At 45.0% G+C, this 23,540-nt stretch overlaps 1 protein-coding gene across 7 annotated transcripts in view; it reads right to left on the bottom strand.

Moving 5' to 3' along the window:
• Window positions 1-23,540, bottom strand: part of TSPAN18 (tetraspanin 18) — a 177,684-nt gene that overhangs the window by 13,778 nt on the left and 140,366 nt on the right. For all 7 annotated transcript variants that reach the window (XM_073348079.1, XM_073348077.1, XM_073348075.1 and 4 more), the window contains 4 exons: window positions 21,380-21,469; window positions 13,626-13,717; window positions 12,686-12,880; window positions 6,907-6,981 (listed from right to left, as the gene is read on the bottom strand). In XM_073348079.1, the coding sequence (XP_073204180.1) occupies window positions 6,907-6,981; window positions 12,686-12,880; window positions 13,626-13,688 (333 nt within the window). In that variant the 5' untranslated portion in view covers window positions 13,689-13,717; window positions 21,380-21,469. The remainder of the gene's footprint in view (window positions 1-6,906; window positions 6,982-12,685; window positions 12,881-13,625; window positions 13,718-21,379; window positions 21,470-23,540) is intronic.

Here is a 23,540-nt window from a genome sequence, read left to right as displayed (position 1 = left end):
TTTAACACAATAACCCAATTCAAAGCCAACTCTATCTGAAATAACCAGCTAATGGGCTGATCTTGCAAGGTAGTGAGTATCCTCAACTTCCGATGGCTTCATTGGGGGTTGAAAGCACTGGTACGTGGCCACGTTGAGCCCTAGAGGAATACAAACATGCTGACAAGCCACAGTAGGGGGCTGCTCCCATCCAGTGACTCTCACTGGCGATAATAAATTACATATGCACAGCCAGAGAGAACAGAGCTAAGAATCTGCTCCTGCAGTCATGGAACTCACGCTGAGGTTAGTGGGAGCTTTTCCTGCATGAGGACAGCTGGATCATACCCCCACTGGGCCTGATTCTTCTCTCACTAACCCCCTGTAAATTGGGACTAAACCCCACTGACGTAACAGAATTATACTGGTGTAAGTGAAAGGAGCATCAGGTCCATATGTTTACCTAGCCTCTGTTCCAGAACTAGGTGCAGTCAGTCACCACAAGCTGTCTCCTCGTACCCCAAGAGCCTATTCATTAACGTTTAGTTATCTGTCCCCTATAAAGATAAACCTGGTGTAGAAATACCTGAATCTGCAGAGCAGTGTGTGTGGGGGGAAGGGCAGCACTTCTATGTGTGAGGCCCACTTCTTGTGCTTTGCTGGAGCAATCCTCTCAAGAACTCTTAACGCAAGAGCTCCACTGACCAGACCATCCTAGACCCCCCATGCTGTAACCTCTATTTACAGAGCTGCAACTATTCCCACTAAGGCACAGTCTCACTCTCATTCGGAATGGAGCAACCCCATTGTTTACAAAGCACTGTTCTTTCCCTACTGCTTAATTGTGAAGCAAGGATACAAAGACCACCCGCTTATAACAAAAACAAAAAAAAGTCTTCCCCTCTATCCCTACAGACCATCCTACTGTACAAATATAGTATTATTTTGCTATCAGCTTTCCAACTATTTCCTCTCTCCTGGGTTTATAAAACTGTTATACAAACAACAGTGTAGCCTGGCTGGAGTAAATCAAATCTGCCTTATTACAAGGTCCTTCTATACTTGCTCACCCACATGTTTCTGCAACACTCAGTGTATGAGCTATGACAAATTTACACATTATTTTTATTAACATGTCCATTGCAGTAGTGCCCAGAGGCCCCAGTCAGGATTGGGCCTCACTATGACAGGTGCTGCGTTGACAGAGTAAAAGAAAGTCCCTGCCCACAACGGGCTTATAGTCTCAGACAAGACACAATAAATAGCTGTAACAAACAACTGGAAGGGAAATGGGAAGGAAGATGAGGAACCAACAACAACAACATGAGTCTGCACAGGCCAAATAAATAAGATAAATACAAGAAGTCACCAGTAGCCGCCTGCTATTCACTATTAGTTGGCAGCTTCTTGTGGTCATTACAGTGAGTCTTGATCTGAAGAGGGACTTGAAGGGGTACAGGATTTTGCCTTTATGGACTAGTTCACAAGGGAGACAAGAAAGGAAATGCAAAGGCTCCTAGAGAGACAAATGGGTAAAGGAGACTACAATCACACGTAGGCAGGGGGCAAAGCAACAAGAAGCACCAGAGACAACTAGGGAGAGGCTAAGTTGTGACGAGCCTTAGACTCTGTCTACACAACAAACTGATCGATATAAGGTATGTAGGCATAAAGCTGCTGCAGTTAGTATATCACTTGTGTGCATGCACACTCAGCTTCTTGCGTTGGCGCTGCATATACTCCCTAGGAGCGCTTGTGTTGATGCACAGCATGGTGCACCACAGGTAGGCATCCCATTGTGCCATCCATCTCCTGTGGTACACTGTCTTTTGTAGAAATTTAGGCAATGCATGGGGGGGCAGAAATGAGTTGTGCAGGGGCACTGGACACAAGGGGTCAAGCTCCAAACAACGCAACTTTCTCAATCCCATGTCATTCATATCTCATAATTTTCACACCTTTTTTAAGATCCCACAAACCTGCGTGGCACTTCTCACTGTCCATCATCTCTGACAGAAGCAAGAAGCTCACCCAGCTCAGCACTATTGTCATGAATGTTGCAAACACAGGATGAACAATCCTCCAGTATTTGCAGAGCTGCAGGAAGAACCTCAGCAATAGGGGCATGGCTATTTTTCTGAGGACATAGCAAAAAACCACCACAACAATTCAAGGATGGTGGTGGAGTTCATGGAACAGCTGCAGATGATGGAGCATAGCTGCTGGGTCTGAGAAATGAGCAGTGACTGGTGGGATCGCATCATAATGCGGGTTTGGACAACGAGTAGTGGCTGCAGAACTTTCATAGGCAACAGGCCACATTCCTAGATCCATGTGCCAAGCTCACCCTAGCACTCTAGTGTATGGACACAAGACTGAGAGTTGCACTGACAGTGGAGAAGCGAGTGGTGACCACACTGTGGAAACCTGCAATGCCTGGTTGCTGGGAAATCATTTTGGAGTTGGAAAATCCACAGTGGGGACCGTTGTCATGCAAATGTTTAGGCCATTAATCGTCTCCTGCTATGCAGGACTGTGACTCTTGGCCAATGTGCAGGACATAGTGGATGAATTTGCAGCAATGAGGTTCCTGAAGTGCAGCAGGGTGATAGACGGCGCACCCATCCGTATTTTCGCACCTGCCCAGCTTGCCACAGTACATCACAGAATATCAGGGTTGGAAGGGACCTCAGGAGGTCATCTAGTCCAACCCCCTGCTCAAAGCAGGATCAATCCCCAATTTTTGCCCCAGATCCCTAAATGGCACCCTCAAGGATTGAACTCACAACCCTGGGTTTAGCAGGCCAATGCTCAAACCACTGAGCTATCCCTCCCCCTGCCAGTAGAAAGGGCTACTTTTCTATAGTTATGCAAGCATTGGTTAATCATCAGGAACATTGCACAGATATCAGTGTGGGCTGGTCAGGGAAAGTGCAAGATGTTTGCATCATCAGGAACAGAGGACTGCTTGGGAAAGCTGCAAGCAGGGATATTCTTTCATGATTGGTGGATTGCCATTTTGTGATGCTGAAATGCTACCCCGCCTACCTCTTGCATTCCAGGCTTGTGAAGTCATACACTGGCCATCAGGACAGCACCAAGGAAAGGTTCAACTACCCATTCAGCAGGGTGCAGAATGACAGCTGAATCTGCTTCTGATATATTGAAGAGACACTGGTGTGGTTTACTCACAAGATTCAATCTCAGTGAGAAAAATATCCCAGTGGTTGTTCCCTACACAGTATCTGTAGATAAAGGGGGGAAAGTTGCTGCTGGGGTGAAGGTGGAATGGCTGTCTGCTGAGTTTAAAGAGCCAGACAAAAAGGTGAGTAGAAGAGCTCAGCATGAAACTATGCAGCAGACGGATGCCTTGCAAGAGCACTTTAATGATCATCCACAGTAATGTGGTGTGGTGGACTGTGCCCTACCTGGCCCTGAAGTTTTGGCAGCTGTTATTGTGTAATGCTTCGTGTACATTTATGAATATAACAGTCTTTAAATGCACTTATGAGTTATGCGGTGCTTGCTGTACATTTATAATTACTACACTGTGCTTTTCACTGAACTTATGAGTTCTGTGGTCCTGTACAATTACAAGTACTGGGTGCTTTGAGTAGCACCAGGCATTCTGCAGTATATGTTGTGATGTAATAAAGATGAATGTATTCATAAGATTGAAATAAAATAGATATGTATTGTGTACCAAAAACAGTGCAACAATCATGTGCAATTAAAAAACAAGTACAATACAAACTCTAAAAAATAAATTAATGGAACAGAACTTTACAATTAGAAAGGTAGAAAACATTCCTGGCCATTTCAGTCCATTTTGGCTACACATACACCAACCGTGGCTCTCACAGGTCAGTGTATGTGAAGCTGCAGTTGCCCTTACTGTCCCCCAGCTTGGCGTGGCAGGGGTAGGGATGCAGCCCCTATTGCCATGTGGAACGTTGGGGGATATAGAGAGAGGTGCTAGTACGGAGTTCTCCAGTCATGACAAAGGGAGGCAAGCACATGATTGCTGGACCTGTAAGTCAATCAGAGCCTGCAGCATCTGTGTTTGCTGCCTAAAAGAAGCCTCATTATGTCCTGGTGCATTTCCCTCTCCTGCTGGGATTCTCTCTTCTGTCTGCTCTTTCCTTCTCCATACTCTCTGCAATATTCACCCTCCAGGCCCTCTTGTTCACAGTCCAATACAGCATTGGCTTGCAGGATCTTGCTGAACATACCCTCTCTAGTCCCATTCTTTCTCCTCCTCATCAGGGTCAGGCATTTTGTGGGTGTGGAGGGGGCACCCCAATGGCAGCAGCTACACAGACAGATGTATCATTGTATTTACAGTCACAATGGAAAATGAAAGATAATTTTCGGAGCTCCCTTCCCTTATTGCCATAAGGGTTTTAAATTAGACATCCTGTAATGGGATGGCACCCACCTCTCACGAGTGCCTGCTGGCCAGATGTGTGTGCCTGCACTTTCTGAGTCTGCGGTGACCTCCGTTGGTGGTTTCTCAGGTGGGTTTTCAATGACTCAGCCCCCCCCCCCCCCCCCCCGCCCCAAAGTGTCTCACACACAGCCTGTATGTGAAACAAAACAGACCCCTCCCAGGGCACACAATCCAGCTGGGGCCTATTTCAGTACCCCTATCTCTGTAGCCCTCTTGGGCTCAATCTTTAAATTGTCCCAGCCCTGGTATGGGGCCCTACCTACAGGGCTTCCTCCCTGGAGACACTGTCTTCATTTACTCTGGGCCTTTCACTGACCCCAGCTCTCCAGCTCGGCCACTAAACCATCTGATCTCCTTCTGGGAGTGTTTCACAATTCAATATGCAGCCCCTTCTCTGGACCTTCTCAACTCCCTTCCTCAGGGCTTAAGCCACTTCCCTAGTGGCTTGGGGGGGTGTGAGGGGGTGGGGGACCCAATCCAACCCACTACTCTGGGTCCCAGCCCAAGGACCCTATGAATAGCAGCCACGGGCCGCTGCATCCCCTTTAACTAGTCACTATGCTGCTGTAGTTCCATGGGTCACTTCTTTCTACAGGGATGAGCAACTAGCTCTCTGGATAAACTAGAGTTTTTTTTCGCAAGGAATATTCACAATAGGCAGCCAATTAGAAAGGGGCTGAGAGGAGTAGCCAATCATGGCATGGCAGGCTCATATAAGAAGGGCTGCAGGGCAGAACAGAGTTCAGTAGCTGACTGGAGTTTGAGCAGAGAAAACCAGTCTCCTAGCAGGAGTAAGGAGACCCAGCCCCTGGGACAATTCAGTGCTACAAGCAGGGACCAGGGGAGCTAGAGAGATCTCCTGGAAGGCTGCCAAGGCCTGCAGGATGAGGCCCTGAGATAAGGGCAGAAAAGGATGCTGGAGCCACATGGGAAGTGGCCCTGGGACAAAGAACTGTAATTGCCACTGAGATAGTGGCTGGATGGAGAATACAAGTCCCCCGGGGGGGAGAGAACACAGAGTGTGGCACAGCTGGAGGGCAGTGTCACTGAGGAGGATGCTGCAGTCCTGGGAGTAGTGTGGGTCCTGGAACGAAAGTGACAGTGGCGAGGCACTACCAGAGGAGGGCACCCTGGTGGGCAGAGCTAATTCCCATGACAACCAGCAGGGAGGCGCCAGAGGGGTGAGTCCCACCCCGTCACAAGCCTAGAGAGAGGATTCTGGGTTTTCAATTAATCCAAATTCTTCCAAGCACATACTATACCACTGTGATCACCATGGTATCTGATTACCTTCTAGATTTAAGGTCCCCTTACATACACCCTAAGCTCCCTGTCTTCTTTTGTAAATATACTGAAACATTTATATAGGAAATATAATAAGAAATGAAATTACATTATCTAACTGATTCTCATAACACTCCTTGAAGGCCATCCTCAACTTGGTGCTTTGCCTTTCTGATCAGGAGGGCTAGAGATAATATGCCTCCTTCCAATCCATGGATTACACATTCGAGCATGCAAGAAAGGCAGCCTCCTCCCCACTGATGGAGTATATACTGCAGCAGCAGTTCTTACAATTGAGGGTCAGACTTAGTTCTATTTGGGATTTGTTTACTTAGATTCCATAGGGCCCACCTGCCACACTAAGTGCACCGCACAATTAAAACAACAAAATATGGTACAAATATTAAAATAGCATCGTTATTCTAGGATAGCCAATGACAATGCAGTTTGATGGACTCCCACACTCAACTACACTCCCACACACTCCAAATTCTCCACCTATGCTTCACCCACACTTTTCAGTTGGTGTGTTTATTTGGGCTCTTGCCCCCCGAGTGTCGAATCCAAGATGGTGACAACAGGGAGAGAAGAGATGACTAACAACTCTGTGGGCTCTACTTGTTCCCTCAGGTAGCATCTGGGAAAATGTCACTTCTCAGCTCAGTAGTAAGTGTACAACTCTGAAGTGAAATCCAAACTTTGATGCCCAGGCTCAAAATGAACTTAGAATCATAGAATATCAGGGTTGGAAGGGATATCAGGAGGTGATCTAGTCCAACGCCCTGCTCAAAGCAGGACCAATCCCCAACTAAATCATCTCAGCCAGGGCTTTGTCAAGCCTGACCTTAAAAATATCTAAGGATATTTTTAACTTTTAAGGATATTTGTAACTTCTGATACAGTGATGTCCCTGCACATGAATCTGGACTCTGAAAAATTCAGCCGTTCTCCTATGTATCTCACAGCATCTCTCTTAGGTATATAAACCAGCTACCTAGCACAAGTTAGGTTAGTTTATATTCACTGGCTGGAAATTCTTCAGGCCAAGGGTAATAACATGGCTGGTTGGATGATATTCTAAACAAACACTTGCTCAGCAGACACACAAACCACCAACTGAAGCTGAGCTCCACCTGAGCAAAACCCCACAGGGGCTCAGAGTGCTTCCATCATGTCCACAACATAGTACTTACATGTTCTCTGAAGATAAAAGCCAGGATTGCAGCTGAGAGCTCTGCCAGGAAGATTAACAAAATAAACATGAAGAACTGGAAGAAAAAGAAAAGAGGCAGACGGCCATTAGGTATATGTCACAAACAGTATGAACAAAGGTTTTCAGAATCACCAAAGCAATGGAAAAAATGGAGAATGAAGCTTTTTTTTTTTTTTTTTTTTTTAGAGAGAGTGAGTGTGTGTGTGTGTGTGTGGGTCAGTGAAAGGGCATAAACTAGGGACAGTCTAAGGCTGGTCTACACACAGAATTTGTACAACAGCAACTGTATTGGTTTAGGAACTGATATCATTAAAGCAGTACAACTCCCTAGTGCAGATGAAGTTATACCAGTATAAAAGTGTTTACATGGCACAGCTTATTCCTGTAAATGTAGGGGTACTTAGATAGGCTGATATGAGCATCTTTGTAGTGCTAGAACTATTTCCACACTAAGGGGTTGAACCACTTTAACAACATTGATTTCTAAACTGATATAAAGTTGTACAAATGCTGTAGAAAGGCCAGTCCTAAGTAGGCTAAATCCCACAGCCCTAACTCACAAACACAACCATAACCGTGAAGGAGAACAGGATTCAAAGACTTGAAGGCCTGATTTTCATTACAATATGGCCCCTTTACATGGCTCCATCCTTAAAGGGAGTATAAATGTAATTCCTTCAAGATTTAAGAACCTCAGGATGTTCTCAATACTGGAGTGAGAACTCAGTAATGATTTAGGATTGGCCTGATATGGGGAAATGAGGAGTAAATAGAGGACACAGGCAGGACTGCATGACACAGAGAATAATAAACATATGGAACAAGTTACTGATGCAGGTGGCTTAAGCAAGAACTAGAAATGAACTCAAGATACACCTGGAATTGTTTCTGTGGAAGGAGAGCAGTGAGGGCCTTTCTGACACAGCAGTAAGTTGGATGGGGCCAGAAGGATTTTTCTGATCCCTAGACCATGTGTTATGAATGACGTCTGGAACATATTGCCTGTGATTTAGCAACAGTTTTCAGCAATAGAAAGAGAATTCAAACTCCCTCCTTGGAATGGACAGGATACCTTTTTTTGTGTCAATTATTAAAGCTGTAGATGCTTTTTCCTATTAGAGGGCTGTATCCACTGCCCTTTCCAATCTCCCTTCCTGCTCCTGAGTGGGAAGCAAAAGAAACAGCTCCTGGAGTCAGATGACAGAACAGGAGTGATTGGAGGAGCAGGGCTTTAAATTTAATAGTTCCTGTTCGTTGACCCACTGGCCCATTGAACTATAATCTGTTCTCATTGCCTTAGACTGCTAAATGGCTCACTCCCCCCATTCAGAAATTGCTTCTATTTTTAGTTTCACAAGAGGAGGGCAGAGAGGTAGTGATTTGAATTAAAGATACTATGCAAATCTACAGCACCATCCATCAAAGGATCTCCAATGTTTTTCGTCTAAGGTGATCAGTGATTAGCAGAGTTGTTGGATTAATTACATGTTCGTTTATTGATTACTGGCAGATACACTTTCACCCAAACACTAATGCAGGGCCAGCATAGCAATGGTGCAGCTGCTCATAGATTATCTAAGCGATCATAATGCATCAGTTATCATCCCCAAACTGGCTTGCACTTGAACAGTGCAGACCTCTTGGATTTTCCATATTCACTGTAAAAATGTCAACAGTGATTGTTAGGGGAAGAAAACAATAATTCTATTTTGCAAAAAAAATTGAGGTTTTGAATTTTGTTTTTGTTTGCATCAGAACAAAAAGGAGAGTTTTTTAAATATTTGTATGTGAAAACTAAGAGAGAACAGCCACTCCACTCACCCCAGAACAACCCATAGCCCAGTGGGAGTCTCCGGTTCAAATCCCTGCTCTGCATGATTTACATCCCAGATGACCACCCAAGCCAGCTTGTTGTTGGCTATTCTGTGGTGAGTCTCTATTTTGTTTTGACCAGAAATCCCACCTGAGAAATCTTCCCAATTAAAGTCATACGTTTCCATAAACACTTTTGATTTTGACATATTGGCATGTTTGAATCTCTTATCACTGCATCTCAACTGCCAGTTGACATTTTAGCTCTGCCAGAATTTCAGCAATACAGTCCCCAGTCACCTGAAAGAGAAAGCAACTCTCTCTCAAAGGACACAAACCTCAGGGTGACAATTTCAGGGGCTGGGAGCAGGAGCAGAGAGAAAGAGGGACTGATGATATATCATTCTTTCCTTTCTTAAAAATTATGCATGTATACATACCCACATTTTGCTAAATCCACCCAGCTGGAGTCAACAGAAGTTGCACCACTTATGCCAGGGCTGAATTTGGACCAATGGGGAAATGTTATTCACAAGCAAAAAAAAAAAATCATAAAAAATTGAAGTGTGTTCATGTGCTTGTGTAAGACACACATTCTCTCTGAGAAGTTTGGGCAGCAGTAGCTAAGAGCTCTAGAACATTCCACAGATTAGTTTGTTTCTAATGTGCAGAAGGCCTGAGTGTGCTGCTTTGTGTGTCCAATGCTGGGATAGCCTGAGGTGGCCGGAAGCACTTGGCAGCCTGGTGCTTGCGGCAACAGGTTGAATACAACAGTGAGGTTTCTTACCAGAATAGAACAGCACCAAGAAAAACAAAAGGTTCTGCAAAAACAATGGCCAGAATCTAGAACCTGTCTGCAGAAGCATCTCCCTTACTTGTCCTTGTCTCTGTGACCCTCTTGCCTCCTGTGTACATTTGAGCTAAAAGCTTCAGACATGCATTATGTATCAATGTGAAATCTCTCTCAGGCAGCTCTGACTCATCAATTTTTGAACAACTTGTACATGGACTTGATTTTATCAAGCACCTTCCCCCGATCCTATTACCTTGGGAACCACACTACTCCCCAACTCCTGCATGGATATTCCAGCCTCACAAGGAAAAATTTACAGATTATTTGCATTTCCATCAACTAAAGCCTAACTCCCTCCAGACTCTTGGTTCCCACACTTTCAAATTTTCCAAGTGCATCTGGTGTGGTCTGTAACAAAGTACATGCTGGGAATGCATCTGATACCATATGGACCTCACCATACCCACTTAAACAGGTGTTTTATTGCCAGTGGACTTGGGATAATAGGGAATGGGACGTCACCACATCCTCTTAAACAGCAATTTGACTTTGCTACCAAAACATCCTGGATTGCCTTGAACAAGGGATCATGCTAATTCCTCACTAGATGGTTACACTTAACTATCCCTGCTGCATAGCCCTATGTTACTTCCACCCCATCTATTTTTCAGATTCCCAGTGTAAAATAAAATAATAATAAAAGTAAATAAATGAAGCAGCCGGGCTTAGAACTATCTTTGAGAAGCAGAAAAGTAATAACCATGAAATTGCCTGCACTGCAATATAACTAGAACACTAGGGACAATATTCAGGCTTGGTGCAACTCCATTGAGGTCAGCCTGGAAGTCCTAAATTAAAGAGAGATTGCACCATTCATATACCAAAAAATAGCCCAAGATATCTCCTCACATGACTGAAGTTCTAACTCTCATAAGGACTGGATTTCAATTAGTCTCATACTTATGGGGCCTCATTCTCCACTCCATTACATCAAGTTCATACTGGTGTTGCACCATTGACTTCAATGGATTTATTCCTGGTCTTCCCTGGGGGTGAGTGAGGGAAGGCTCAAACCAGTTGACTCCCAGAAGGGAAGCATGTGCTATCATCAAAGGAGGAATTTGGGAAGAGGTGGGGAAGGAAAGGAAAGGAGAATTTAGCTCAGTGGAGTCTGTCAGATCTCCAGGGATACTGCCAGCTTCTCCTTCAGCCAGTTTAATGTTCGTGTTCTGGTAAAATTGTGCTGTGGGGCAGCAGCTGCTGGTGCTTTTGCAAGGCTCTGTGAGTAAGATATGATTACAAAACACACTGAAAAACCAAGGTTTAAAAACAACCAACAAACTCCGAGGGAGAAACAGAAGGTTGTACTTGATAAAAACAAGAAACAAAACAACAGAGCTCTGTGTTCAGTCACGTAACTGGGAATGTTTTCCAGTAAGAGATAATGGCAGGAAACCCTGCAGGATCAGTTCTTGCGGCAGAAGTCAAAAATGGTTATTTTAGTGGTTAAGAGTTTCTAAACAGTGCGTGATGCCCACACAGAGTTTAAGGTTTAACCCTGTAATTCAAGGGAAAATTGGTCAATGAAACTTTTAAATCTGGGACTTGTAAGAAGTGGAGAAGGATGTATATAGGATCAGCCACCCATCTAAAGATGCAATGGAAAGTCCACCAAGCAGATCTGAGCTGGGAGGTTTATACCAACTGATAGGACCCTGTTAAGATACTCTACTCTGCACGTTCTCTATTTGAAATGGCCCAGTAGGAAATCTACCCACAAGTTCATGACTTGCCCAGTATCTACTTATATGGCTTGTAAAATACTGGTAAGGGCTGCTTAATGATTCCTATGCCCAGGGTAAGGAAAATGTTCATGTTCTACATCAGAAGGGAATGGGCGGGGGCAATCTGTGGTTCTACGTGCATGAGTATGTGTTGTAATGATTTGGCTCGTATAAGGCTGTGCTCATACTACGGCCTTCTGCTAGAAGGAATCAAAACTCCTCAGCTGTGTGTGATGGGCCCTATTACTGTAGAAAGCTGAAGGAGATTCTCCTCTAGCTCAAGCGGTAGGTGTGGGAAGATTAGACTTCTTCCTCTGCTGCTGCCATGAAATTCTGAGAGATCATAGTGGGCTTAAAAATGCTTGGTGGCCACAGTTTTGGTACAATATGAATGTGCATTCAGGATAAACAGGCATATGTCCTTAACACACAAGTGTAAAATGACATGCGCCCTCAGTTGGGGCTGATGCTATACGCACAAAACTCCAGTCCACGCTCCCTGTTTGCTGCCAGGTGCAATTTAAGGTGCTGGGGACAATCATTAAAGTGTGGAACCTGTTTATTAGAAAGCCTGCTTTTTACCTCACATCCTATCACAGCAATTAAGATTAGCAGGGATGCTCTTGCTGATGGTCACTGGAGCAGAATGCACTGGAACAGGCAGAACTGCTTTCTCAGCTGGGGGCCCTGCTCTTTGGAACTTACTGCCCCTGCAGGTCCGACGGTGCCCAAGTCTAACAAACCCCAGAGATAGCCATGTTCTAAATGACTAACAACTAATTTTGCTTATTTCCTTTTGTGATAGTGGTGACAGGACTTCCTCCTCCACTCGGAAGATTTGGGATTTTGTCATGTGGCATTTAGTGATTCACATGGGAGAATTCCCCCTGTGGACAGGGAAAATCTCTGCTGGCACAAAGTGGCAGAGGCATCTCCCCATCTCCTGTACTTCCCTTCTGGGGAAAGGAAGGAAGAGGGTGTTGCAAGGAAAGGGAGGGCTGTGGTAGAGTGAGACTCCACTACACCCGATTCGCAACTAGCATAAGGTTCTTGAGGGACTGTGTGTCAGTGACAGAAGTTAAAACTGGCCCCTGCACCTTTAACTTATGCCAGAGTTGGGCAACAGAGAGTCAGGCCCCCATTTCCACTAGGCCCACACAGAGACTGGGTGCAGGGGAGAATCAAGCTGTCTGCATTTCTGACTGTATACTAAAGTGCTTTAAACACTACTAACTATGTAACAGAAGAAAGGCTGCAATGAGACATGGTCACATGGATCCAGTATCACACGATAACTCTCCCCAACAAAACACCATAGCCCATGCTCTCCAAGGACACTAGAATGACAGAGGAAATGCTGGGACACTTACAAAAAGCAGGAGGCATTTGTTCTCACGGACAGCACCACAGCAGCCGAGAAAGCCCAGCAGGAACAGCATTGCTCCCATGGCCAGCATGATGTACGCCCCCGTGAAGAGCAGAGGGTTGGCAGCCACAATCTCTCGAAATCCTGTAGGATCTACAATGACCCAGATCCCAATGCCCAGCAGGCAGGCCCCTCCCAGCTACCATGGGAGAGAGAGGAGAAGAGAAGAGCAGAGAGTTAATAGTCCGATGATAGACTGGACTCTTCAGCAGATTTTGTCCAAAGAAGTTCCCTTTGAGTGCTCTTGCTCCACAGCAAACGTTCTCTGTAAAGCATGCGACTCTGCTTACGAACAGTGCAGTCTCCACAGCTCTTTCCCCTCATTTTCCCATTACTGGGGACACGTACAGCAAGCAGCGTCTTTGTTTCTTAAGATTACCATGTCACCTGTGCCAGCTGTATATTCCCTGCCTAAAGTCACACACCCTAGTCCTCATCTCTGTGCAGAGCCTGACTCCCTAGATGTACAGGAGAGGGTTCCAGCGGGGAAGGGAAAGAAATCCCTCCCTCAACAGCTATTGTGCTTCCCCTACATGGGAAGAAACAGCCAGTGATTACACCAGCCTGGACTAGAACCTTATTCCTTAGGTGCTACAAACATCGGCCTTGTTAGCTGCTAGCAGTAGTATCCTCTCCACGGGCTCACTGCCAGCTGAGTCAAACTCTGCGCTGGCTAGCTGAACCTGGAGCTGTACACTTTTAAGTCAGGGTTAATACAAAGCTGAAGGGATCTTTCTGCATCATGGCAACTTTGCCAAAGCACAGCAGATCCTGTCAGCTCATCTAAGGGGAACACCAAGGAGTTAGAGACTGACAGAAACTTAGAGATGGGGTGTGGTGGGAGACAGAGAGCACGCAGGGGTAGAGATTTCCAGAACACTTACAAATATGAAGAAATTGAAAACAAACATCAGGTACTTCATGCAGCTCAGACAATCCCCCTCCATGGTCTCCAGGCTGCTCGATCCAATTATTCCTGCAAAACAACAATGCTTCCTTAGTGCACACTCCTGTTACCTGAGTGACATAAGCCAGTTTCCCCTTCTATTTCCCCAAGGCCCTATGGAGTTCATTACACAGAAGGGCTCATTTCTTAGCTGAACAAGGTATCATGATACAGGATAATAGGAGGTAATGATCACTGCTAATATCCGGCATATTCTCCCCAGAGTGTGGGGACTGGAATGGGAGACAGAAGGTAAAGATTGCAACAGATTGAAACAATCCCTTGCTCATAAAGCAGAGCAACACAAATAATCCTTGTGCCCTTCAGCCCTTTGTCCAGCCAGACTCCCTACCAATATGTGGGGCACTGTGCACATTTGACTACATGGCCTAAGCATCCTGCACTAACCAGCAAATCCTCAGCCATATCCCGCTCAGGCATAAATCGCATCACTCCGGTGACTTCAACACAACCATATGGAAGTGGAGCACAGAGAGCGCGGTGCCCACTCAAAGGGTTTACAATGCCTGTATCCCATGAAGCCCCATTCTGTACAGGCTCATTCTTCAGAGGAAAGGCAACAGGGATGAAGAAATGTTCCAGGCAGATTTTGGAAGCTAAAGGAGAAGTGGGAGTGGGGATTTTAGCTCCATGACTAGGAGGATCAGCCTGCAGGATTCACAGATCAGCAGTAACTGATCTGGCATCCACTGATTCTTTCCTACAGCCTATTTACTCAGGCTGGGAGCAGAGGGCCTTATTCTCTGTTAGCGTAAATTGCCATAGTTCCACTGAAGTCCTGGTGCCCCACACACTATCCTGCACAGTCTTATTGCAGGAACAGCCCATGGATACAGATGTGGCAGGATTTGTTCGTAAAGGAAAATACAAACGCAGCTGAATTGGTTGTGCAACTCCATGTGTGAAGTAGATTGCAAGCTCCCCTGGCAGTAATTTAGCATTTACACTGCAGCACCTAGAGGCCCAACCAGGGCTCCCTTATGCTGTTAGAACACAGAGGAAGACCACGCCTGCCCCAAAGAGCTTACAGAAGTGATCCCCAAATACGTAATGGAACCTGTCTACCTCCCCACCCACCAGGAACCGCAGTCGGGAGCCATGGTGAGGAGGGGGCCATGGTTGGAACCTGGGCTGGGAGCGCAGCCCATGGTCAGGGCTGGGAGCAGGGCCATGGCTGGGGCCCAAGCTGTGGCTGGGTCGGAGCAGAGCTGGGGGCAGAGCAGGGCTGGGTGGGGCTCCCTTCCTGCTCCCCCAGCGGCTGGCCTCATTGTGTCCCCTGAACATTTCTCACAGGGGGGCATGCCCCACAGTTTGGGGACCAGTGTCTTACAGTGTGACAAGGTGACTGTGTCTCCACATAGGTGGGTACATCACCGAGCACCCCAATAAATCCGGTCCTTTCGCTCCCTCGTTGTTTTTACTAATCCACACAACTTGAAGCTGCTGTATTGTCACACCATGGTCCTTCCCTCCGTGACCATGGTAACTGATTTGCTATAGCAAAGCTGCTCAGAGAAGCCCTTGACGGGCTGCTCTCCCAGCAAGGGGCTGCCTCAGGTAAACAACAGAGTTCACAGTGTTTTTGTTTGCTGCACAGCATCTGACCACTTAAAAAATTAAACTAGTCCCTTCCTGTGTCTTTGTAGTAGAACAGGGGCTTCCGCAGCATACTCTCACACGTACGTATATACATACACACGTGCATGCCTGAAAAAGCAAAGGTGCTATGGATTCCTGCTATGCATGTGGCTCTGTACCACCCTGGGATTTCCCCTACAGGGAGAGAATCTTCAGGAGACTAGTTAAGTTAGCTTTATAGCCTCTTTGTGCTGCTTGAGCAACACACAGAAGCTGTGGGGGCCCTGAAAATCAGGGGCTATGTATTTCTTAAAAGACTGATCTACTGACTGCTATGAAAAGTGACTCTTCCACCCAACAATGACTTGACAGAGCCTCACATCAGTTGTGCCATACAAGGATGCAGCAGCTGCTATAGGTGAACACGTATACGCAGCGCAAGAACTGCGAACACAGTTACGTGTGGGACAGACAAGATTGCCTGCGTCCGCTGCAGGCTGTTGTATTCTTTGCATTGTGCTATCCATAAAGCGCTAATGGGCCTTGCTTCAAAGCCGTTAATGGAGACCTGATGCCATCTTGCTCTGTCATGGGCTGTTGCTTCTCAGTTGCTTGGGTCAACTTGAGACGCTTTCAAGTTTGACTTCAGTGTGTCTTTATATTGTTTGTACCGGCTACCACGAGACCAGGCGCCTTACTTTAGCTGACCAGGAAATATGGCCTTAGGTATTCTTGAGTCAGCCATAGGAATGAGATCCAGACCAACCTAGCTGAGCTTTTATGAACATGCTTTGGATGCCAGACATCCAACAACAATTAAGGATTTAGATATTGCCAGTCTTGTTCTATCATTTGACCCTGCAAACAGACCAAAGACAGTGCACATGGAACTGATCAAGTTTCCTAATGTGGTGGCAACGTGTTGTAAGCATGACTGCCTGATAGACATTTAGCTTAGTACTTATTTTAACCCCCCTACCATTCCATAGGAGGTGTGACAGCATTCCAAATGCAGAGCTGGGCCGTAGCTGTGTAATTGGTAATCTCATCAATTGTAGCATTCTGTGACCACATATTCCCTAGGTAGCAAAACTTCAACGTGGGGTTCATTGACTTAGCTAAAGCTTTAGACTTTGTGAATTGTGAGGGACTCTGGACTCTATTGTTCATCTTTGGATGCTCTGCGAAATGTTATTTCTGCCATTCGGTCTGTCCGTGGTGGGATGATGGCCAGAGTAGTGGAAATGGTGAGATATCGGACCCCTTTCCAGTCACCAGTGGCACCAAACAAGATTGCATGCTGGCTCCCAAACTCTTTTCCATCTCTTTTCTGGCTGTCCTTATGGATGCATTTCATGACATTGACAGAGGAGTATTTATCCAATTCCACACTGACGGGAAAACTGAAAGTACCGTACCAATCTGTGCCAGGGGATGCGAACATCTACCCAGTTATTAATATCAACAATGCTCCCCTCAGGACCATGGAGATGTTTTACCACCTAGCATAATAATGGCTTAATCCCGAGAACAAGTGTGTGTGTGTTTGTGTGTGTGGGAGGGGAGGGGGCAGGGACAAAGATAGCTGTCCATGTGGGTCATCTAAGGTTGCAGGGGTGAGGTTTAAGATTCCCAGGGGAGTTAGAGCCCTTACACCGGATATCATGGGAAGAGGTGTTCTTGGGCAATGTAGGAGGAAAGGTAGTAGGGGAATTCTTAGGTTCATGAGGAAGGAAGGTAAGCTTTCAATTCTCTTGAACTAGGTACTCCGATATTATGGTGGTAAGGGCCACATGAGGGATAGATTAGACAGATTTGCTATCCTGCCACAGGACATTGGTGCTTCAGCAGCCCCCAGACTGAATGGCACCCTGGAGTATACTTCACAACACAAAGTCATGATGCTGTGACACAAGTTATGAAGAATCATCATCACATCATGCAGGCCCTGAAAATTACCAGGGAACCCTTTAATACCCTGCAAGTTCAATGCCTACCTATGTCCTCTAAATTATGACGACTCCAGAGGAAAAAGAGATAAGAGGGATATCAAACCTAGCTGTATTGTAGCCACAGCCACTCTACTTTACAAACATCTCTGTCACAGCACAGACCCCATCAGAAGCACGGCCTAGTGGTCTAAGCACAGGACTGGAACCAGGAACTCCTGAGTCTAATGCCAGTTCTAATATTGACATGTTGAATAGACTTGCATAAGCCACACCACCTCCCTGTCTCACTTTCCCCATCTATATTTACCTACTGCCCAAGAAGCGAATTCTTCAGAGATCTGCTGATTTATTACAGCCAGGATCTAGCTTATTCTTCTTTTAAACCTAAATGGACAATTCCATACCTTGCTCCTAATATATTTATGCCTGTTCTGCATGCGATAGCATTTGTTGCTGAGTAGGGCAGCCAGACTCCATATCTAATGAGTATTCAAGACTTGAAAACATGACTGCCAGGGACGGCTGTCACATGAAGTCAGCCAATGGCAGCAAAAATGTTTAGTGACTGAGCTCTGACAGGTGGTTATTTTCTAGTTTGACTAAGGCAGCCAATACCCTCAGAGCTGATGCCAAGTCTGGGCTCTGAACTCACCTCTGCAAGTACTCAATTCCACCTGGCTTTACAGACAAAGCAAAACAACAAAAAACAAGAGGGCCAACTTGGCACTGCTGCAAGATGGGGAATTCAAAAAATCCTTCAACTCATGTTCAAACACATACAAATCAGCAGCAACAATGCAAGGTCTCTGTTGGTGAAGCCATGAACAGAATATATCAGAGCCATCATGTCTGTCTGTCATTTGAGATCAATGCAATGCAGACACCATCACCCCACTGAACAGATTTGTGAAAGGATCAGAGGTGGGTTCAGGTTGCAGTTCTACAACCTGCAGTTTGCAGAGAGCCTCAACCTCTCACTTACAGAGCCCTTTCAAATCTCTATTACAGATACCAATCTGAAAAGAGCTCACCATTAAAAACTCCAGGGTGTCTTGTCTGCTTGGAATGCTCCAGCCATGTAAATCAACCATAATCCTGGTTTATCCAGACAGGTAAGATGTGTGTACAACTGGTTTGTGTCACCAGAGAACACACCACTGAATTACCCAGAGTTACAACACAGTGGTATCTGCTGTACTTTAGTAAGTGAGGGATTTCTGATCACTCCATGTGGTAACTGCTGACGTTTTAACGACAACTACTGTATATTTATTGAAGCAGAGGCTTTTAGTAGAAGATAATTGATTATAGGTTCCTAAGATAAAATCACTGATATTAAATTACTGAGGGTAGTTCTGACTCACTGAAAGTCATTAATTTTTTAATCACACACAATGCATTTTGAATTATTCCAAATTTACACCAATGCAGTCAGAATCTGGCCCCATGTTTTACTATACCCCATAGAAATGTCTTTAGTGTCCTAAATATACAACAGGTTTAGTTCTGCGGGGTTGGAGAGGGGTTCATATAACATGACCCTCTAATTAAGCAACAGACAGAAGTCCAAAAGTTAGTGTAAACTTTCCTTAATTTGTCCAAACTCCAACTCTCCCATTTACATGACACTTTTGCCTTCATTCATGGTTTCCAAGTGTTTTCTGTGCGTGCTACTTTTTTTTCCTGTCTCTCCCTCTACGAATTGTATCTTACAATGTGGTGGTGAAGCTCACAAAGAAGCAGACTAGCCAGGAGATGTGCTCCAGGTGTTATAATAACCTTAGACAAAAATGCACTGCATTTGAAATACTGAAATTTGTTCCATCTCCCTCCCTCCAGCTCCACATCTCCCTCTCTCTCTCACACATCTCTTCTTGCATGTCTAGCCACCACCGTAAACTTCAGCATGACCAAAAGTCAGCTCCTTATCTCTTCCTCTGAAAATCTCCCTCCACACTCCCATTCACTGTCACAATCCTCCCTATCACTCATGTCTGTAGTCTGGTGTTCAGTTTTGACTTTGCGCTCTCGACGGAAGAATCCAATGCACTGCTACAGACTAGGGACCGAATAGCTAGGCAGCAGTTCTACAGAGAAGGACCTAGGGGTGACAGTGGATGAGAAGCTGGATATGAGTCAACAGTGTGCCCTTGTTGCCAAGAAGGCCAATGGCATTTTGGGCTGTATAAGTAGGGGCACTGACAGCAGATCGAGGGACGTGATCGTTCCCCTCTATTCGACATTGGTGAGGCCTCATCTGGAGTACTGTGTCCAGTTTTGGGCCCCACACTATAAGAAGGATGTGGAGAAATTGGAGAGAGTCCAGCGAAGGGCAACAAAAATGATTAGGGGACTGGAACACATGAGTTATGAGGAGAGGCTGAGGGAACTGGGATTGTTTAGTCTACAGAAGAGAAGAATGAGGGGGGATTTGATAGCTGCTTTTAACTACCTGAAAGGTGGATCCAAAGAGGATGGATCTAGACTATTCTCAGTGACAGCAGATGACAGGATAAGGAGTAATGGTCTCAAGTTGCAGTGAGGGAGGTTTAGGTTGGATATTAGGAAAAACTTTTTCACTAGGAGGGTGGTGAAACACGAGAATGCGTTACCTAGGGAGGTGGTGGAATCCCCTTCCTTAGAAGTTTTTAAGGTCAGGCTTGACAAAGCTCTGGCTGGGATGATTTAGTTGGGATTGGTCCTGCTCTGGGCAGGGGGTTGGACTAGATGGCCTCCAGAGGTCCCTTCCAACTCTGTTATTCTATGATTCTATGATTCTCTCTTGCCCAGAAGATCCAGGCCACGTCCAAATCTTCCGGCTATTTCTTCCTCCACAACATCTCTAAGATCTGCCAACCCGTCAGAATTCTTATTCAGGCCTTCCTCATCTTCAGCCTTGATTACTGTAACTTCCACATCGTCCCCTCAAGTCCATTCAAAACACACGTGCACAGATCATTTAGTAGATCATTCCACTCATTAATCTCTCTACTGGCGCCCTCTGTTTCACTACTTCAAATAAATTCAAGTATGTGCACTCATCTTAAGGTCCTTCGGAACTTGATTTCTCCCTGCTTCTCTTCTCATCTCTTATCACATTGTCCCGTGAGTTGTGCACCCATCTTGTGCAGACATCTCTGTACCTTCCTCAAGCATGAATACCCTCCTTGAACTGTTCCATAAGGCCACTCTTCCCCTCCTTTCAAATTCCTCCTCAAGAATCTCATCTGCTCTGACTCCAATAAAAATTAGCCTATTACTGATGGCTTAAGGTGTACCTGAGAATTCACACCTATTTTACATATTTGAACTCCGTTTAAAAACTACAGTTGTATCTATATAACTACAAATCAGTCCCTCTGTCCTCCACTCTTCATGTGTCACTTGTCTCCTTAGATCATAAGCTCCCTGCAGCATGTATGCCCTCTGCCTTCATATATGCTTGTGCAGCACCCAGCACAATGGTGTCTTGATACTGATTGTGCCCTCTAGGTGTTATGAGACTACAAATATTGAAGTGTAACAGCCTGTTCAGGAATGAATATTCCAAGCCTGTTCCTGTTGCCGTTTAGCCTTTAAAGGGAATTGGACATTATGGGCCAGTGCCTCTCCTGAGCCAGTGCCCCAATTCCCAGAACCAGCCCTGGCTTGGATGCCTCTTGGAGTTGCTTCTAGGCAGCTCTAAGGTAGGATAAGGACTTTATATCAGTGGAGGACTGATGTAGTATAGGGTAGCTCCAACATATCCCTACCCCAACAACGGGCCAGGCATACCCCCTTTACCCAGGTGTGTGGGTGTATCTGAAGGAGGGAGGGAGGCAGGCAGGCCCAAAGGCACAGTGACTGGATTCAGCACACCTGCACCAGCAGGGAGTTCCCCGTTGACATAGGAATTCTCTGTTACCTGGCTTCAGCCCATTTATGCCACCTTAGTAGCATGAAGTGGGCTGGATTTAGTTTGGGAATCCAGCCCTATGACTATTGAATCTCTCACCAAGAAAACACACTATAACCTGTTCGTACCTCCCATGAAGCTCCTTATGAGAACAGAAATATTCCTCTCGGAAGAACAGCAGACACATACATAATAGATGCTGGAGAAAGCCTATTGGATTGCAGAAGAGTAATTTAAAAACTTCACCTATGTAGCTCTTGAGGCTTCAAGCACGATTTCTTTTCTGACCTCTAATGAGCGGTGCACTCCATGTATCTTTTATTGGCCAAGCTTGTCCTATAAGAAATAAATATTCAATTACTGCAACAGTCAATAAAATACAATTATGTTGAATAAACCATTTATAAAAACATACCATCCTGATGAATACACTTTGTCTAATTGCGTCCTTAATTTGGTGCACATTAGCAATAATGAAAAGGTTTTAGCACCCTGAAAAGCATCCAATTTCTTCAGAGTGGTTTAAATATCCACAGACCATATCTACGTATCTATATATATCTATACACACACACACACACAAACACACCCCCTACTACAGTATTAGATTTATCAACAGCAGCATTTCAGCATTTTACAGGATATTTATGCAAACTTTAATCTGCAGTAACTTTACAGGTCATTTACTGGGAAAATGAAAGAGGCAGAGGAGCAGCTGTAGAATGTCTCTGTATTAAGTGTGGTCTAGTTATTAGAGAAGCAGATTGGGATTCCTGGGGTCTAGCCTTGATTCTGGAAATGACTTTTCATGCGTACTTGGGCAAATTATTTCACTTCTCTGTACCTCAGTTTCACCATCTATAAAAGGGGCATAAATGATACTACTAATTATTGTTAAATGCTTTGAGATACTTGAATAAAAGGCCTTATAAAAACAAGTGTATGCAGAAAGACATAGACCTAGTCAGACAGACGCAGACACTCAGACTGACATACTAGAGCTGTGCAAATAATTCACAGTTAAATTTCTTCAGTGAATTTAACCTTTTCATTTCTGCTCAAGTAGTATCTGGAAGCAGATCACAACTCCTCTGATATCTTAATTGTTCAAATATAAGTAAACATCTTTTGCACAGGTTGGGGGTGAGCTGAGACTACAGTTATGAAAACAGTCTAGTTACTTTCCTCTTTGTCTGCTCACCCTCTCACCTGTTGCATCCATTTGTTTAATCTGGTCACAATCTGAGACTGTGGCCGCTTTGTGGGAGGGGTTGCCTTTTATAAAACTGTTTGGATAGCACCTACTGCAATAAGACCCTGATCCTCAGTTGGGTCCTCTAGGCATCATTGTAATTCAAATTAATCTTTTCAAAATCGTTTTTAGTCTGTGGCTTGATCACAGATTTTCTAAACCCAAGATGGGCTGTTTAGCTGGGAGTGGCCAGATAAATCATACAGGGCTATTTCCTGTTCCCTGACTGGATGAAGGTGCATACTCAGATGTGCAAATTTAAAATCTGTTTTCCACAAATACTTGTGTACATGACTTTGAGATTTGCCTCCTGTGAAGGTTTCTGCTAGTAAAACTCTATCATTTAATACTTGTGGAAAGTGAACACAAAAGGGGCTCAATGTGATTGAAGCAAATTAATTTTAAAATGTAATTAATATTCACATTCTTTTGCATTATTCCCTCTGCTTTCACACACTCTCTGTTCTTCAGTGGTTCACACACACTCTCTCTCTCTTCTTGCGAAGCTCCATCCTTAATGTTGCCCGTTTGAGTGGCATATTTCTTCACACTCTCACTCCATGTGTTGCCAGAAGTACAGGGGTAGGTGCCGCTTGGCAGAGAAGATGGCTCTAACTTTTAGTTTGGAGATGTTGCTATGCTATATAACCCTATTATTAAGAAAATAATGAGACTGATAGGATTCCTATTCCTGCTGCGGATGCATATAATTACACCGCTGTAAGTCTTCAGAGGCCTGCGTGGGAGGGGAAATTTTATATTTTCTTAAATCACAATATTTTAAAGGAATTACAATACTACACAGAGGAAAAACTGAGATGCTTCAGTAGATAGCAGCAGGCGTTGTGGCACTAGAGATGAAAGAAAGTGACAGATGACACAAAAGAGCAGGCTCCACCTTCACTCTGTGGTCTGGAAGGGCAGGAAGTCCCTGTGAAACAGACTCTTTCAGGTTAATCACTATGATTTAGTCATGAAGGCAAATTATAGCAAGTGTAAAACCACAGGGCCTAGGGTGACCAGATAGCAAGTGTAAAAAATCGGGACGGTGGTGCGGGGTAATAGGTGCCTATATAAGAAAAAGCCCCCAAAATCGGGACTGTCCCTATAAAATCAGGACATCTGGTCACCCTACCGGGCCTGAGACTCAAACAG

Source organism: Lepidochelys kempii, chromosome 6, assembly GCF_965140265.1.
Source record: "Lepidochelys kempii isolate rLepKem1 chromosome 6, rLepKem1.hap2, whole genome shotgun sequence".
Taxonomy (NCBI): Eukaryota; Metazoa; Chordata; order Testudines; family Cheloniidae; genus Lepidochelys; species Lepidochelys kempii.
The sequence above is the reverse complement of the archived record's forward strand: the minus strand, read 5'-3'. Positions and strand labels throughout refer to the sequence as shown.